Source organism: Sardina pilchardus, chromosome 17 (assembly GCF_963854185.1).
Source record: "Sardina pilchardus chromosome 17, fSarPil1.1, whole genome shotgun sequence".
NCBI lineage: Eukaryota > Metazoa > Chordata > Actinopteri > Clupeiformes > Clupeidae > Sardina > Sardina pilchardus.
In genome coordinates this window covers 28,211,211-28,230,295 of record NC_085010.1, presented here as the reverse complement: position 1 = coordinate 28,230,295, position 19,085 = coordinate 28,211,211, and the positions used below count along the sequence as shown (strand labels likewise).

At 44.1% G+C, this 19,085-nt stretch overlaps 3 protein-coding genes across 3 annotated transcripts in view; all 3 read right to left on the bottom strand.

Annotated features, from left to right (window-relative positions):
- The window catches only part of gpm6ba (glycoprotein M6Ba), a 37,728-nt gene extending 35,483 nt beyond the window's left edge, over positions 1–2,245 (bottom strand). Inside the window, exon 1 of the mRNA XM_062517711.1 lies at positions 1,995–2,245. Coding sequence (XP_062373695.1) covers positions 1,995–1,998 — 4 coding nt within the window. The 5' untranslated portion in view covers positions 1,999–2,245. The remainder of the gene's footprint in view (positions 1–1,994) is intronic.
- Positions 2,246–5,313: 3,068 nt separating this feature from the next.
- On the bottom strand, positions 5,314–8,064 carry gemin8 (gem (nuclear organelle) associated protein 8). Its single transcript, XM_062518504.1, has 4 exons — positions 7,959–8,064; positions 7,546–7,601; positions 6,676–7,045; positions 5,314–5,831 (listed from the first exon to the last, which is right to left on the bottom strand). Exons 2-4 carry the CDS (start codon positions 7,546–7,548, stop codon positions 5,569–5,571), a joined length of 636 nt encoding a protein of 211 aa, XP_062374488.1. The 5' UTR covers positions 7,549–7,601; positions 7,959–8,064; the 3' UTR covers positions 5,314–5,568.
- Positions 8,065–8,429: 365 nt separating this feature from the next.
- On the bottom strand, positions 8,430–18,806 carry LOC134061893 (ribose-phosphate pyrophosphokinase 2-like). Its single transcript, XM_062517714.1, has 7 exons — positions 18,538–18,806; positions 15,974–16,157; positions 14,388–14,486; positions 13,638–13,762; positions 12,938–13,111; positions 11,604–11,763; positions 8,430–10,865 (listed from the first exon to the last, which is right to left on the bottom strand). The coding sequence occupies exons 1-7, from the start codon at positions 18,657–18,659 to the stop codon at positions 10,773–10,775; spliced, it is 957 nt and encodes a 318-aa protein (XP_062373698.1). The 5' UTR covers positions 18,660–18,806; the 3' UTR covers positions 8,430–10,772.
- Between the last annotated feature and the right edge of the window lie 279 nt (positions 18,807–19,085).

Below are 19,085 nucleotides of genomic sequence, written 5' to 3'. Positions count from 1 at the left end.
CAAATGGGCAGCTAGGCTACCTGTGCCAAAGCGGATGAGAATGGCTGCAGAGCCAACGGCTCCTAATATCCTCCACTTGCACAAGGAGAAAGGCCCCTGATCTGGACTCTGGAGCTGGCCCGAACGACGTGGTTGGATGACCAGGGGAAGGATAAGGAAGTGAGAGTTGTTTGCCCAGTACCTCCCCTGCTAATCCAATTGGGACCGGATCCTAAATCAGCTGAACGGCTCTCGAGGTTGTTGTGCAACGGGCCTGCATCGGACGCACGGTAAGTTTGCTGGCGTGGCGTGACGTCACCTAGCGCGTTTGCTAAGGCTGTTAGCGCTGGGTGTGACAACACAGTATCGTTTCTCTCTCTCAGGAGCAGATTCCAACAGCAAAACCACCCACTGACTTCACACAGTTCAAAACAGACATTGTATCAGTCTCTTTCTCTTCAACTGGAAAGTCATGGGTCAACTGCTCTCTCTCTCTCAGGGGGTAGGTAAATAATTTATGGATGGTGGCTTGTGTTTAACTGTGAGGTCACCCGTAGAAGCAAAGCTAAATGAGAAGGCTCTCTTGGGGAGTTCAATTGCTCTTTCTATTTGGGCCATACATACAATCAATAAAACACAACCGTTACTTAACAAACACATAGAAAAACAGGCATTCCAATGAGCCTGGTAAAAGCTTTTGGTAAGCCACTATTGCAACTATTAATCCTGTGACATACTGTACGTAAGACACATGATGGAGTTTTAATTGTGGTGATGAAGATGGCCCACTAACGGTCTATCTATCTCCTCCAGCACATCACAAGGACGGCCCAGAGAACATGGTGAAAATGAGGGCCAGACCTGGACGCTGTACAGTGCACTGTTGTCTGCCATCTAAACACACTTCTCCACCGCAGAGACTTATGAGATCCTTTTCGAAGGGTGGCACCTTTGTGCATGTGTCCACTGCCATAACTGCCCCTGTAGAACCTGGGGACCTCCGACAACTCATTCTCACTCACACTCTGCAAGCAAACAGCAAGTCAGCTTGCTGTGGGATTACAAGCACTCACAGAGGAGGTGATGTGCTTCCATGTGCTTCCATTTATCAAATGTAGTTACATTTAAGACAAAAAGTCTTGTGAATAGTTCATCACCGACCCTGACCTTAAGACTAAAGGCCCTGACAATAGAATGTATGCACTAGTGGCGTATTGTCCAATGTCCACAACGTGTGTGTGTGTGTGTGTGTGTGTGTGTGTGTGTGTGTGTGTGTGTGTGTGTGTGTGTGTGTGAAATCTGGGGGTAATGGCCCGAAGTCTGGCAGGATACAGCACACTGAAGAAGAATGCGTGTGCAAGAGAATTGATCATTCCAAGGACACAGCTGGGACAAATGAACACTGGAATTCTTTCTCATACATCAGCTCAGTTCACCAGCGCGGAGGCCAACTCGCCCTGTCAGGGGCAGTCCCAGCTCACTCAGGGCCATTTAACGAGAAAACAGCATGCGTGGGTGAAATTAAGAGTAAGAATCACGCAGCGCAAAACCCACACTCGCACAGAAAACATTCATAGTCACGATCAAGAGTGCACCGCAGCGCACTCTATGGCTTAAACATTCTTTAAAACTCCGGATAATAAAAAGGCGCAAATCAGGAGAGCAAAGCAAAGCATTTCTGTAGGGCTACATTGCCTCAGTGATGTCCAGGCAGGGACAGTATTCTTACAGCGGATATTCTGCAGATTAAATGTTCTTGCACAACGGAGCGCAACAGGCAGTTTAACACAAACTATGCAACAATATTATTAATCCGGAACATTGTGTTGCTAAATTATTTATTGAACCGCCACAGTCTATGCAAACTGTCTGAACTAGCTTGACAATAGCACACCCATTTTATGTGCGCCAAAGTTCTTTAAAACGTTAATTTTGCAAGCAATAAAAGACTGCAAAAAACTCACATACATCAGCCACAAAAACGACAATGCAAAACGTATTATAAGGCTACATACCCATTTCGTTGCCTTCGCGAGAGAAAACAAGGGACCGACCGGGAGTTTCGTGGAGTTCGGGTTAACTCGACCAAACAAAAGTTGAACTCCCTTTCTGCTCTCGGTGCCCCGTTCCCCTATTCTAGTGTGACGTCACAACTTGGGGGTCCCCTGCTTGTGCTCCGACTCCCCTTTCCCGCTAACGAGCACCGTTTCTGAAGGCTGTAACCTGCGCGCCGCTGGACAGGCTGTGGATCTCACCACTGGAACGGTATCGATGTGGACAGCGCTCCTGTTACATTTGGCAGAGCACACCAAACCTTCACAAACGTGACGCGGAAAGCCTCAGCTCTGTGGCACAGATTCAGGGTTCAAAATGAGATCTGCTTTTGTGTCATTTGATAAGACCGCTCTCAGTGGGATTCAAGAGGGGGGGGGGGGGGGGGGGGGCAGCATTTTCACCACATTTGGCATATTGGATAAAAGGTAAAGCGTTTTTGGTTGGTTTTCCCAGACTACTTATCGAGACACAAATAAGTGTCAGTGTTTACTGAGACTTTCCAAGACCTCTCAAGGGTTTTTGGGATTGGGTAGCCTATGTCACTGGAATCGGCATGAGAAAGGGTGTGAATGAATTGCCGGATATTCCAAAACCCTGTGCCTTAGCAACTAGAACCCCAGCGGTCTGGGAACCCTATTCAAATTTGAACATTTGAAGGAAGGCCAAGCAGCCAACCCAAGTGGCACACTGGCACACACACACACACACACACACACACACACACACACACACACACACACACTCCTCTGAGCAGCGTGTGTAGAATAACAAGTAAACTCTGTAATTGGTGCAGGACTGCTTGACATTCAGGAAAGGCCTAGACATTATTTTGCAAGGAGTTGAAAAAGGATCCATGGGGTAACCATGGCACCGGGTGTAAAGCTGAATTTCAAGCATGTAGGCTAGGTCTAGTCTAGGGATTATTTTCTGTGTTGAACACATATAAAATTGTCCGACTGACACAGTGAAGCATACCTTATGTGAACAATGGCACTGGATACAGTCAGCACCAATATAACAATAAAACACGCTCTGTTTGCACAATGGCTCTCTTCCAAATGTAAATGTAGGCCGCTACAGATCTATCTAATAATGTGTGCAGGTGTCTCGAGGTCACAAAGCTTGCCCTGGCCTAAACCTTGAGTCGGTTCTACTGAGATGAATTCTTTGCTCCTCGTTCCTCCACAATTCCATGGTGAGTGATGGCGTTTGACTCCTGTCCATTTGATTCATTTAGCTGCTCCGTTCCAGAAGAAACAGGAGGGCTTAGCTTGTGCAGACCAAAACCTAACATTACTCTGTGTGATTTACTCTGTAGGCCTACACAACTGAACGTTTTTTCCCCTTTGTAAGCCTTTTATAAACTGATACGATCTACCCCCATTCTCAAATACCTATCCACAGAAATGTTCTCATCATCCATCCACGTGTCTGGCCAATTTGGCAAATCACACAAGTCTTCCCATAAAATGTTAATCCATTGTACCATTACTTATTCATAGAGGATAACTTATCTAAAATAAATCAAATGTACATGTGCACATAAGTCTGTTTTTTTATTATTATTTACTAATTTTTTTATGGACACTACCGTCCAGAGTCTAAATTCAGATACAGACAACATAGGCCACTATCCACCTGTGGAGAGAGGTGATGTGATCTGACATGACTGGAGCTATATACTGGTTGAGTAATAACACTGTGGATATATGTGGATGCAATACCATGAGCAAGCTGAAATAGGTTTCTAAGGGGATCGAAAGCAGGAGCAGCACTAATGGAATGTGACTTTGGCTATGCCGTCTCAAGCAGGGCCATCAATCCATTCTTCTGTCTGTCAGTTCAGACAGGCCCATCAGGTTTCAAATCAAGAAGAACTTTTATTTCCGAGCAATGCCTCCAGAATGAATTTCAAGCATTTCGTACAAAAAAAAACCTCGCTCTGTACAATAAAAGGAAGTCAGGGCAACAGTTCTAGCAGTGCCCAGAGGACTTAAGTGCCTCAGAAATTCAAAAAAGGAACAGACAAAACGCATTAGTGAGTATATGCCTGTGTGTGTGCATGTGTGCGAGTGTGTGCATGGCTATGTGTGTGTGTGTGTGTGGGCAGTGACCTAGTTTGGCGAAGATGATGAAGGGGAGGAGAGTGCCACGGCAACCATGCTCTGCTTCAGCACCACTCAAGAGCTTCACAAAAAAAGTCCCTAAAACACACACACACTCTGGCTTCAGGAAGCAGCACATCGCCATCTTGTTTTGGGCAGTAAGGAATTCACCCTGAAAGCACACTCTCAAGACTGACATGTCAGACTGAGCAACCAGGTGGCTTTCACTAAGGTATGCGCTGCGCATCTCACCCCAATCCTTCGTGACCGCAGTGGACAGAGCTGCCCTTTCGAAGCTTCTTTGCATGTGTGGGTGCGGACTTCAGGACACATCCTGAAAATTTAAAAAAAAAAATGAAATAAAAGGACGCCCCCACACCCATATGCACACAAGAGCCTGGTCCGTATGCTCGGACGCTGCCTGGAGCATGAAGTCATCCACACATGGCTGAGCCAGATTAATGAAAATGCAACGTTTCCCCCTCCTTCACCACCACCTCCCCTGCACCCTCAGTTCATTAACAGGCCAGCGGAAACAGATCGGGTCACGTTAGTAGCGTTGGGCGAAAGGAGATTTGGGGAAAAGGGTCCAAAGATGGCGTCCGCTCTGGTCTGAGGGGGTCGGAACAGATGGGCGTCGAAAGAACACTGATGTGTCTACAGGGTACAAAGAACATTCCCATGGGGATTACGGCACGTTCCTATGGCAACAGAGAGACTGATATTCTGTGATCAGAGAAAGTAACCATTCGGAGAACGAAGAGTGTACCACTAATCATAAAAAAAAAAAACACACACACTTGGTTTGGCTCAAAGGATTTTTAGATATTGCCTGAAGTGCACAGGCACTGACGGTTGTGTACAATCTTCCCAAGGCATCATCTAAATGATAAACATGGTTTGACGAGCACATCTGATGAGACTACTAACACATACTGAGGGTACTTGTGGCTCCATCTAAGAGGGATGTCTCTCACCCGAAGGAGCAATGGGAGCAACCCTACAGAGCCCCCTATTGGTCGGATGGTGTCCTGGGAGTTGCTGTTGAAGGCACAGAAAATTCTGAGAGCTGAGAGCAGTAGTGAAATCTAACACATAGACACTAGAGTCAACCAAGATAACATATACCAGAATGTCACCCTGTTCATCCATATCAACATCAAATTGCAGTAACTAGTGCCAGCTATCACCTTTATTTTGCTACCAAAAGACATGAAAGACAAACAACAAACAACAAGGGCTGGGTTTCCCAGATTCTTTAAGAAGCTCTTAAGTGCTTAAGAACTTCTTAGGAGCGTTCTTAGAGCGCTCCTTAGAAGTTCTTAGCACTTAAGAGCTTCTTAACGAATCTAGGAAACCCGGGCCAAGGTCAATACACACATATAAAAAGATCAGTTCCGTGAGTGTGGGCTTGACTAGAACAGAAGCCTCACAGTTTCAGCGGAATCACGGGCCAGTATTTGGGCTGCAGACGGTCGCAGTTGCGATCAAAGTTGAGCTGCATGGCCGTCTCCATGGCCTGAATTCGCGCCGCGTCCTCCCCATACAGCCTCTTCATCTCCGCACTCCTCCTCTCCCCCGGACGCTCCAGAGGGGCCGAGACCGAGCGCCGATCTGTGGCCGACCGACGCAAGTCTTGATCGGCAAAAACGTAGGCCTCGTGCCGGACCGCCTCCTCCTCCTGCTGTCGCTCTACGGGGGGTGTGCAGAAGACAGGAGAAGAAAAGAGAGGAGAGGAAACAACAAAAGGCAATAAGAGGCAGAAACAGAGAGTTAAATGTCATTATGATAGGATATGTCACACATGAACAGAGCCCAAACACTACTCATTAAATTTCATTGGAATTGAATGGCAGCTTCCCACAAATTTGGAGTCATCAGGAAATAATGACAAAAGCTAATAGTGTAGCGAGTTCAAGTCAGTTCTCAGTTTTACATATCAAGCCAAAAAAGAGAAGATCTTTGGGACAAGAGCGGCCGAGTTTACCATCAATTATTATCATTCACAATAACAAAGGTCACCAAATGTCATCTGACCAAAAAGCCCTCTTTGTTCAGTTGAACCGGCGCTATTGTTGGCTCTGGGTCATGGGACTGCACTGGTTCTGGGCCATACTGGAGCTCAGCGAGTGCTGGGTCACTGGGTTCCCTGGGACATGGTGTCCGGTACTGTGTGTCAGACAGGGCATTTAATGGGCAGAGTAATGAGGTTGGCACATCGCAGCTCAGGCTGCTGCTCTTGCGCTTGGCAAGTTGGAGGGGAGCAGCACAAAAGAGCGAGTTTGTGCAAGGGTAGCCTAGCTTAACAAAAGCTCCTCCATCACAAAAACTGTAAGTGGGGAATATCTGAATTCCTGATACTGGTTTAATGTATGAAAAAGGTTAGTAATGTTGGAAGCATTGGAAATGCTTCTCACATTAGGCCTTGGGAAGATGAGATTTGAATTGATGGGTGTGTGTGTGTGTGTGTGTGTGTGTGTGTGTGAATAAAACTGAGCGTGCTTTGAGGACTGATGAACTCAACACAAGAACTCACTCAGCTCTTCCCTATGCCGTTCAGTCTGAGCAAAGTACTCTCGGAGCTCCTCGGAGATCTCCATGTTGGTGACATCACACTCGATCTCACTCCCTTCGTTCTCCGAAGAATCCTCTTCCTTCTCACTCCCAGACCGATCCCTCTCCTCGTCCCTCGAGTGCCTGGAAGTGGACCCACCCATGCGCCGGGCTGAGCGGGTGGGAATATTTCTATGGCGGGTGGGAAAAGCCATGGGACCATAAGCAGCTTCCATAGCTTTCCTGTAAGCTCGCTGGTGTTTCTGGTACCAGTTCATTGCATGGTCGTAGTGCTGCCAGTAGCGTGCGTACAGAGGATGATCGTACCAGCTGCCTGGGGGTCTCGAGCCGGCCTAAAGAGGAGAATTACACAATCATTAACAGACATCAATGTCACAAAAATAGTTAAAGGGACACTTCATTGAAAGCAGGAAGTCCTATGCATGGGTTTCATTGAAATCCGTATTTCTCCCATCTCAAGGCAAACTGAGGGAATGATGCACGACCATTCAAAACATGACTGGTTTTCTAAAGATACAAAGCTTAATGCTAATCGGTGAAGTGTCCCTTTAACAACAAAACAGACATCCTCCACATATAGTTATCATCAGTGGTCCCTTTTGTGAGTGAATATTATGAGATGTTTTGGCATTCTGCTGCTGCAAAGATCTAGATTCTAGTTTTCTATTCTGAAATTGATGTTAACAAGGGTTCCAGCATAGGTTGTTACCCAAGAATAAACAATATTTATTTTTCAGTTATTGTATCATTATCACCTAATGTTTAAAGTGAGTGCACAAAGTGTTGTGCTGACAACTTCTCGTTATAGCTATTAAATCATGAGAAAACCTACCATTTTGGGAAGACCCAGAGCCTATCCAAGTTGAGATCCAACTGTAAAGTAAAGTCCTAGTGAAGAGATAACAGAGATGTTAATTGGTTAATCACATAGGACTCTGTAGCGATTTTGCGCACTGTAGGCTAATTGATTTAAAAATTAAGAATAGATGTTCTTATTAGATTAAGTTTCTTATTAGATATCGCCATGGGCCAGTGAAGTCCAAGAAATAATACTTCCACACTGCATCCTAGCATTACAAGTTTGACACACTCGACTTTCTACAAGGCGAACTTTCAGAGTTTGCCTAGTAAGTAGTGTTGCCATTATCGTGGTGACGTTAGCTAGGTGCTAGCACGTTAGCTATCAGACAAATTATTCCAGCCGAGACTAGAGTATCGGAGCTTAAAAGGAAACACTCATGGTACCTGCGTATTGAGTACTACTAAATCAACACCCATGCATCTCCAGGTTCAACAACACAGCAAAACAGGACTGCAGGAAGACAAACTGCTAGCAACGAGGAGGACCATCCATACCATCCTGTGGGACCATCACAAGAAGCTACCATAGAGGAAGGATTTCAGTCAGATTCATTTCTTTAGTCAGGAATGAGTGACATCTGGTGGTGTTTTCGAAGCATTGCAGCGTCAGGCGAAGAGTTGGATGGTTGTTATGGTAGGCGTTCCCAGTAACATGCATCATGGCCATGAATCATGTATGCCTTTCATTTTGCCATGAAATGACCCCACTCCTTTTAACCAGACATTTGGTGTCAGCAAACTACATAACCCAATGCCCACTTTGATATTATTACAGTATCTTTACCTGATCAGTTTTGTTGGATGGTTTGACTCATGTGGGTCAAACAATGAGTGTATAAGAACTTGATAGCCATGACAAGTGATGTAGTGTTTTTATTAAAGAAACAATATCTAAAACATGGGACAATCTGCCAGTTGACTACCCTTAACAGATGAAACATTGTACAGCTTCATGCTTTCTCCATTGTATGCTGTTGAACACAGTAACAGCAATAACTCTCCACTGGGGACCAATGCATATTTGCTGAATTAACTTAAAACCACCCATGCCTTGTCAGTCACCAACAGCACTTTATTTTCATTGTCAGAGAAAAAGGACACTAACCGCATAAAAATATGATAACTGCATTTCTGCATGCTCTTCCCACAGCACTTGGGGAGAATGATCTAATGAACTGCCTGTTACACCCTGCTGAACTTCAGTTGGGGTCCCGAGTGTTCAACACTAGTGGACAAGAATCTAAAAAAAACTCAAACATTTGGAATGGTCATTACAGATTGACAGAGATCAAGCAATACAACACCTGTATTAAGGTCAGGGGGTAGAGGTCAGTTTAGACAGGTGAACTCTATACACTGGTCCAAGAGGTGTATGTGTATGTATGTGTGTGTGTGTGTGTGGTGCCATTTCCAAGGGGAACAAAGTTCACTCCTTGACAATAGAATGCTGCAGTGTGAACTGAAGGAATCTTTTCAGGGTTAACTGCTCAAGAGGCAGTCTTACTTTGAGCAACTAGAGCTGGTTCCCTGTAACTGGATTAAGCCTAGTCCTAGACTACAACCTTTTTGTCAATGGAATGACTTCAATATTCAATTTAAATTCTCTTTCGGTCCAGCATTAGGGCTTAATCTATGTACCAGAGACCAGCCCTAAGAGTGTAAATATGGACGATCCAATTAGACCTCCAAGTGAGAGTTGAGGTTTCCAGGATCAATTCAAGGTCAAAGCGAACATGCAATCATAAACTAACGGATTTAGTAAGCCTAGTAAGTGTAATTTTGGTTTGAGGTTTTTGCTAGTCAACACTTGACTATTCATAACAGTCAAAAGTCTTGTGCACTTCCTTTGAAAGACAGTGATACCCAGCCTTCCCCTAGAATTGTACATCAGGGTTTTTTACCTACATGGTATACTACTGAAAAGCAGAACTTCTGTCACATTAAATATTTAATGATGGTACAAGGGTACACCCTCACCGCAAAAAGGCATAGTTGGCTGACTTGTACCTATTTGGTAAATCTATAAATCACAACGAATGAGCAGTAAGGCTAGATATAGTCATGTGCAGCAAATCAGGTTGGGGGCGGGGTAGAGACAAGAACGACTGGGCATCAGTATCAACAAAGGTGCCTTTAGATAAAGCCAGAAACAGGCTGGGATGTGGGGGAGGGGTGACTATACATTTGTGTTAAGGTGCAACAATGAAACGATCCCATAGGGCGATTGGTTGTCAGCGTCAGTATGTGCATGGGAATGAGCTACAGGTCAAGGGATTCGGGGCCGGAAACATCTCTCATCTATTGACAAGGGTGCCCCAAAACAAACAATACATATGGCAGGAATAAAAAAAACAAAAACATGGGTGTTTGAACTCTATATCAATCAGTACATTACAGGAATTACATCAGGAAATAAAGACTATGGCTACAAGGGATCATAGCACAAAAGGAGTTAATGTGTTAACGCTGTTCTGATTGCTACAACCAGCTATAACATCATAATTGAAGAGTGAGTTTGAAACCAATGACCATACAGAAGCCACTACCATAAGACACTGGAAGCGTGGATGGAAAAGTCAACTACTGGCTTAAAAGCATGGGAAACATGCCCTTTCCCAGTGTTTGAGGGGATTTAATCCAGGTCTTGAAGAGGTCCACAGATGAACTGGAATACCTCACTAGTGTACCCGTTAAGACTGACAAGACAGGAACTAGAGGTGCAACACAGGGGACCATCACAGTCAACATCACATCATCAGGAGGCACAGTTAATACATTTGAGCTGTGCTGACAACGGATGACAAGAGCTTCATTTGTGTGAAAAAAATCAAATGAGGCAAAACAAAGAAAGAAAGAAATGGTTAGGCGACAAGATCTTTGGTAAAGGCAACTACAAGATCTCTGGGCCTGGATGACAGTGGCAAAAAAATCATTATGTATACATAAATTAAACAAAAAAACAAAACAAGAAAACAGATTGTCCAGGTGGTGCTCTGCATTGTGGGGGGAATGACGAAAGGAATGTAGAAATGACTTTCAACCATGAAATGACAAGCAACCACTTGCTGTGAACTTCCGCACACGGTGGCCTCACAAAGGTGTGTGTGTGTGTGTGTATATGTGTGTGTGGCAGGAGCAGAGCATCGACTGGCTGGCGGGAACGAGAGGTGCAAAAAGCCTTGCCCGCGAGCGAGCACTTCACAGGGGCACATGACTGAAGAGATAGGACACCGACTCCCCGTTGTGAGTCCGCCGGATGGCCTCGGCCAGGATCATGGAGATGTCGATGACCTGCAGTAGGATGGGGCAGACATCACACCAGTCCTATTAGTGCCTGGGTCACATGAATCAGCATGTATGCAACCAATTGAGTAATGCCCGTGGTGAATCTACAGGGCTAACCAGCACAGCAAGGAGTCCATTTCTCTGGGCTGACTTCTGTTTGATTCAAGTTTATGTCAAGTTCAGGTCACTTTTACAAGAAATACTGCTTTCCACATGGTCTTAAAGGTCCCAGAGAATGGATGAATTGAGTATTGCACTGTGTTCTCTGATGTTAAAATAGTATATATTCAACTTTGATTTAAAAAAATAAACTCAATTGCAATTTTACAAGACTAATTAAAACCATATATTTAGGCTGGGTATTGAAATGGTCTGTTTGACTAAATGGCGCCCTCTTTGGCAACCCCAATTGAACTTCAATGGCTTTGCGAGGTCTGACATCACAAGCAAGCAGTTTTGCTGAATCGCCCGTTTTTTAGTGTCTATTTCTAAGTTCAAGATTTCCATATGAAGGAGGGCACAACCATGCCTCATGTTCATGATAGCTCTTTGTTTATGCACAACCTCTCATAATTCATGAAAACCAAGAAAAAAATGATTTCCATTCTCTGGGACCTTTAATACTTGTGTGGTCATACCAGTCTGAGTCAGTCTGTGTGTGTGTGTGTGTGTGTGTGTGTGTGTGTGTGTGTGTGTGTGTGTTCTCAGCAGTATGCTACCATGCCCTGCGTGTGTATTCAGTACCTGTATTTTGGGACATTGCTTCATCTTCTCCTCCTGGGGGATGGTGTTGGTGACCACTACAGCTTCAAAGGGAGCGTTGTTGATGCGCGAGATTGCGGGACCGGAGAAGATTCCGTGCGTGAGGATGGCGTACACCTTTATTGCTCCAGCAGAGATCAACCTTATAACAACACAATAACAAACAATAACAACATCATTAAAAGAAGAAAAATCACTGATATTGCGATATTAATGAGGTTTGTCAAAAGCACAGCGTTGCACAATTTCTGCCTTTGGTGTTAAGACCATGTACAACAACCATAACCATATCTCTCAGACCTAGGGGTGGGTAATTTTAATGATACAATATCAATACAGCTAAGATACCAGTTCTTATTGTTACTCTTACTGATAATTCTCTACATAAAAATAAAAGCAGGACTCTTGTAACTTCACATAAATACTGAGAGCACGCCGTTGGTCCTGAAGCTGAACAATATTTGTGACCCTTCAAAGCGAAATAGGGGTTACTATACTCAGTAAGAATAGTCCCTTGGGCTAAAGCCCAGCTTGGATGTAGATGAGAGCCGTCTAGAACCGGCCTTGATTTTATATCACCATGTAGCCAACTTCAAAGCAATAGATGTGTCTTCTGTTTTATCATCCCCTAAGAGCATGTCTAAAAGTTGAAAAAAAATAAAAAGTAACTAACTTCAGGAACTTAAATGGTCAGGTGTTGCAAGTGGTACAAGACTAAAAGTTGAAAATGATACAGATAAGACACTGAAGGAGAACATTAGGGCATGAACCCCACGACCATAACCTTTGACATGAGGATTTATGTAAGGGATAACATCAACCAAGGTGTCCTGATCTGCAGAAATAATGGAAGAGACAGAGGCAAAAAACTCCCTGATGCGAAACAGTGGAGTTTCACCACCCAGTTAATTAATTCTGTACATTGAGGCACCTTATAGGATGTTACTGTGTTTGTCCCCCATGTTGCCAGTCATGTATGAAGCCAAAAGGCTTTCATGTACGGCTGCTCATCGGGAGCACTGGGGTAAAGTGTCTTGCTCACGGACACTTTGACAGGGTCAGGAGGAGTTGGGCTCGAACCAACAATCTTCCTTTTGATGGATATAAAAAACCTTAATGTTTTAAGCATATCATAGGTGACATTTTCCCGCGGCTTGGTATCTATCCGTTTTCATCTCATAATTCCTTCACATCATTCTTGGTGTTAAAACCCCTGAATAGTGCAGTCTTTACAGCGGACGCCTATGTAATTGTGTTTGAGTTGCAGGGTTGGGTTTGGGTAGTTTGGGTAGTCGGGGCTCTCGTGCTCGACTCACTTGTCGGCTGCGTGGCAGATTGTTCCGCACGTGTCTGCCATGTCGTCCACCAAGATGGCCACGCGGTCCTTCACATCTCCGACCAGCACCATGCGGTCCACCTCGTTTGCCTTCTTGCGCTCCTTGTGGATGAGTGCAAACTCAACATTCAACCGGTCGGCAATGGAGGTCACCCTTGAGATGGGAGAAAGAGAGCATCAGTAACACCAAGATAGGAGGCTAGATAGAAATAGTGCAATTCCAACCACACAGGCGGTAGACAGACTAGGACGGAGACCACTTTAAAGACAAGGCTTAGGAGAGAACACAGCCTCTCTCTAAAAAAAAAGGTGAAAGATTTGTTCATGTTCTGCAAAGCGGAACACTTGTGACGCAAACTAAGTCTCAAAAGTATGTCATCTGATACAATGAGTGCAGGAGAGGGACTTAACAATGGAGCCATTGAGGGGCTAAATCTGTATGCCTGCGACACATTTCACCACATTTTACTGGAGCTCAAGGTGCCCTCTTATCTGTTGGGTCTCTGCTACATTATTACCCGAGTATACAAAAGAGCTTCACTCAACTGACTGTCTTCGACCTTGAGAGAATAGCAGCCTTGTGTGAACTAAGTTTTTGTAAAATCCATTCAATTTGATTAAAAAGGGATCCGGTCCAAGACAAGCGTCTAGCGTCTACAGACATGCTTCTAGCGACCTACCTCTTTGCTCCCCCTGCGTCAGGTGAGACGATGATACAGTTCTTCCATTCTAGAATATTCTCACGGATCCACTGGAGCACGGCAGGTTCAGCATAGAGGTTGTCCACCGCAATATCAAAGAAACCCTAAGAAGAAAGAAGACACTTTACTAATTTCCAGATTTAGCAACAGGTTCTACATTCTGATTTAGTTGAAAAATCAAATTCCAGTGCAGTTAAAACTATTTGGGGGGCAGCAATACCATAATGACCCAAATTACAGTAACACACAGCTCAATCTTATTCAGGACACAGTGAATTTGCCTCAGGACACTGCAACACTTGGCTTAAAACACGTCTTGGCCTATCAGATCACAAGTGGACAGGACTAAATATAAGTGTAAATGACCATCAAGTGCGTTTTTATCCAAATCACTCAAAGCATTTTCCTTGATGGCTTGAGACACATTTCCCCACGTGTCTTTTTTAAGTGTAAATGTTAATGCCTACTGACAAGGACACTTCTGGTGAAAAAGATGAAGGCAGTGAGTGTCAAATCTGAACAGAAGTGGCCAGCAACGTTCCTAGCTGTAAAGCTCGGAGACTCGTGATAAGACAGGTGAATAGCACCATGTCTCACCTGTGCACTTGGTCATTTAACCACCCAAGAGGCCTTTTAAATCCAAATGTAAGCAGTCTGAATGCTTAGCATGCCTGCATTCCGGTTACATGAAGGCACAACCTTCTGACCATTCAGCGTCCAGACACTGACCTGTATCTGTGAGGCGTGAAGATCCATGGTGATGATGTGATCCGCTCCAGCCACCGACAGCATGTTGGCCACCAGCTTAGCGGAGATAGGAGCCCGGCTCTAAGAGAGGACACAACAGATGAGACCTGGCAAACCAGTACGGTAACCATGGTTTTTAAACTGCCATTTTGTTTTTGAGAAGTAATGCATTAGATCATTCTTGTCTTCAGAACATAATGCCAATAACACGGTTATAAAAAATAGCTATAATGGTTCATCCTGTGAAGTCATAATAGGGCCACCATTTAGGATCCTTTCTTGACTTCCTAGGATTCTGCATCTGGCATTCAACATTTCGCATAATATGCATAGTGTAACCCTGGGATTTTTATTTTCTATTTTCATTTTAATATAGGCAGAATATACACCCTGTTGAAATGTAGAATGCATGCTGACGCATATAAACGCTGTGGAATACAGATAAACTCACGGAACATAACTGTTGAACTCGTGAAACCTTATGTAAACCTTGACCTGTGGTCTGATGGCGAAATACCTCAATTAGTCAACAGAGTTCCAGAGAGAATAGCTACAGTAGGCTCTACCACAGGCCTTGTCCTCATATCATCTCAGAAACCCCTGCTCACAGGTCTGCTTTAAAAAAATACAAATAAAACCCCACTACTCTCAGTGTTTATGTAAGCCACCATTTCCATAATTAAATAAACAGGTATGAATGTTGTCTGCAGTCAGAAGCAGTGCAGCAGTGATGTGGGTTTCTAAACCCTTGCTCTGCACATTTTTAGATGATGAACACGGTGTGATTATGTGAGTGTTTGAGTGATCTGTCGATCGGTCCACCTATTGTGAAATCTGCACTCCTAACTGTGTTTGTGGGTGCACTGTTCAACATCTGCCACAGAGACTCAGCATGTAGAAGTGACCTTTTGAAACCTGATAAACCAGCATGCCATCCTGCATCTCTCAACTTGCCGTACACGGCCTGACAAGATAGACAATTGAGATCAATGAGACGTGGGAGACTGTTTATTTTACCCCCGCAGATCACTGTGCTGAAGATTGATTTCATCTACTTGCAAAACAAACACTGCTTTGTGCTTTGAGGAGGCCCTGTAAAACGCACCATTGCCCTACTATACACACTTCTGTTCAACTAGCCTAGATTTCAGGTTAAACTGAAACACATTATAAAGGTATAAATCCTACACGGCTTCAAACGCCGCTTCATTTTCTATAACAAACATAAGCAGTGAAAAGCACTTCTTAAAGTTATTGCCACCATCTGAAATAATAATAAAAAAAAAACATGAGTGCCTATAGATTATGCTTTTATGCTAAAGCAGCAACCTATAGATTATGCTTTTATGCTAAAGCAGTAACCTATAGATTATGCTTTTATGCTAAAGCAGCAACCTATAGATTATGCTTTTATGCCAAAGCAGCAACCTATAGATTATGCTTTTATGCTAAGGCAGCAATGCATTCTACATGTCAGCAGGGATGAGGTCACTAAGGGCTTGACAATGGTGAGCACGTTGTGATTTGGAGGTGTTTGTCTCGTGCATGAGCGGCGTGCGGTGGGCAACCTTGTCCTTCTTGTCCTGCCGGGCGTAGGGGAAGCAGGGGATGACGGCGGTGACGCGTGACGAGGAGGCGATCTTGCACGCGTTGATCATGATCAGCAGCTCCATCAGGTTGTCGTTGATCTCGCCGCAGCCGCTCTGCACGATGTACACGTCCTCCCCGCGCACGCTCTCCCCGATCTCCACGCTGTCAACAAACAACCAGTTGCATCAGAGAGCACTTCACTCATTCGGATTTCTGAAACAGTCCACCTTTGCATATTCCACGTGATGCTATATTCAGTTTCAACTCAATTCAGTTCCAATTTTAAACTAGGAATACTGAGGGCTGCTGAAAGAGTCCAAAGCATTCCCTTGCCTTTTAAATATTTGGCTTACATCTGCCCTGCGAAACAAGTAGTAAATCACACATGTGTACTCCTCTGGTCTATGAGCATGTCTAAATAAGTGAGCATAGTTAGGAAAGTTACTAGCAAACTGCTATCTATGTATGGGTATTAACAACATAAGAAATGTACAGTGAAGGCTTCCATTCCCTTGAAGAAGTACGTAAATTGAGTCTCAACTCAAACTCAAATTTGAGTCTAAGGTCATTCAAATCAAATAAAGCACATAAAGACATCTGAATATGTAATTTGATTAGTTCAATCGGATTGAATGAATTATTTAAAGTAAATCAATTGTATTGTATTCATTTGCTATGTCAAGACTTTAAACTAAAGATTAGGAAGCTACAAAAACAATTGATATCTCTCTGAGAAAGCTAATTGTGTTAACAACAAAACAGAACCTGTGAGAACCAACGGCAATCTCTGTGGCTCAGAAACAAAACAAAAAAAAAATACAAAGAATCTCTGATCCCAAGGGAAAAAGTAACGCTAACGTGAAACATTCCTCTCAGCAGATATTCCCCTCGTCATCTGGTAGCCATCAAGCTCATGTGACCTCTAGACAATTCTGAGGGGCCCATGGCGCAAATGAATTAGGAGCATCTGGGCAGGCCGCACAACCCATGTGAGGGACAGGCACGAGATGCACGGGACCAGGAGGGTTGTCGGCCACACGGACAATATCTGATCTGAGATCAGCTCAGGCACCGAGGTCACAATGCATGTGGACAAAATGCACACAATGCAGAAGCTTCTGGTCCATAGCCATAGAGTATGAGTGTATGTATATGGGTTTACGTTTGGCTAGAGAGAGAAGGGAAAGTGACAATGCGAACTGAATTGCAGTTAAGATTTTTATTTAGTAGCTGCAGATTACAGCAAGTCTTCTTGACTGGACCATTGCACTTTAATACCCTTTCAAGGGGAACCAACAACTGTAAACAAATGCCCAGTCAAGGTCATTTCCCAACATGAACACACCTGCCTGTAGTACTTTCTAGCAACTTAAGAGACTATGGCCGCAGTGTTGTGTGTGTAGCTACTCAATCTTTACTATCTGAGTGTTTTTCTTGTTGGGGGGGCGATTGCGTCACATTGACTGACGTGTAAAAGATGTAAAATATAGGTCAGTCACCTTTCTCCACTAACACACACACACGCATTTCATTTCAGATAGGACCTGTAGCACTGCACGCGTAATGTTAGGCCTGTGGTGCAATCATGTGATGCCTATTACGAGCAAGTATTGATTTGAGCTATTAATAACACAGGTTCTAACCTGAACACGGCGGGGAAACACGGCAATGGACAGGGGGACTAAAACCACGTTTTCTGATGGAGTCATAACTGAAACTGAAACTGTTACGAAAGATCGATAACATTACGGCGAAGTTTACACTAACAATGTTAAGTTCCATGTCTTTAATTTGCCAAGGAGCTGCAAGTGAACAGGTCCTTGTGCTAGGATTCCACAAGTAAATAGCCGAGTACAACTGAAATACAGCTGTGCTGCTAACGGGAAGCGTCCACTGCCACACCAATCTGACAGAAGCGGCTTAACCATAACATTACCCTCTCGGACATAATCAGGATAACGTTCTCGATATCTCGATGTTATCAAGCTCAGTTTGATTGGACACGTAAAGTTAAATAAATGTACCTAAATCTAGCCCTGATGTATTGAGACGTTTATATCATGTTGGATATGTAACTCCCAATCAACAGCTGTCATTACAAGCATAAACAACTGATATTCTCTAACGATAGTCACGTTAGCTGACTATCATCTAGCCACAGAAGGATAACGCAGCTAGCGAACTTTGCTAGCTCCTTAATCATTCTCGTGAGCATCGCGTGTGAACGCTGAAATGCGACGTGATCATCAAATGCAAATTGTAGTTATTATATAACGCTATGTTCTATGCCAGTTAAGGCTCACAGGCCAGTAAACTCTCCAAAACAACTTGCATGCATGGGGTGCACATGTGTTTTTCTAGGAGAACCACATCCTATGCACGCTGCACACGTTAGCCATGAGTACCGTTGGAACGAGTTTGGCCAGCACAGAGTGCATAATGCTGTGCTCGATGCACACAGTTGACCAAGGGTTGAATAAAATGCTAAAACATATTAGATTGATAGTTGTGGTTTACAGTGCAGCACTGCGCAAAAACTCACCATGTTTCTTGGTTGCTGAATTTCTTTGTGGTTACTTTGCCTAGTTCCAAGCCAAGGCGGTCTGCCACTCGCTGTGACAGATCATGGTGGGAGCTCCCGCTGAAAAGCACAATATTCGGCATCTCCAAAGTGCACAGAACGGTTTATGCGCTGGTGGAAATTGTGCTGATGGGGCTTGCAGACAGCAAAATGCTTCTCCGGTGAATGGAGGTTGTTAAACTTGTTGGTTAATACTAGCGCTAAAGCATCCTAGCAGTGACTGACAGACTACAAGTTGAAAAGGAAGTGGGATAAATTCTGGTGCACAGAAAACAGTTTTGGGCGGAAGTGCCTGTATCTCATTGGCCAAGCGTTTCTTTTGCCCTCAATGGGCCAAACACATTGTAGCAGGCGTGTGCGGTATCGAGTGTTTCTCAGCCTCAAGGCTATTCCCATATGTAGATTACATTGGGTTTAGATAAATAACCCTGATCGAATTCGACTTTTGTTTATTTTACATGGTGTTCATTTGCAACAAATTGAACACTGCCTCATCTGTTAGACATAAT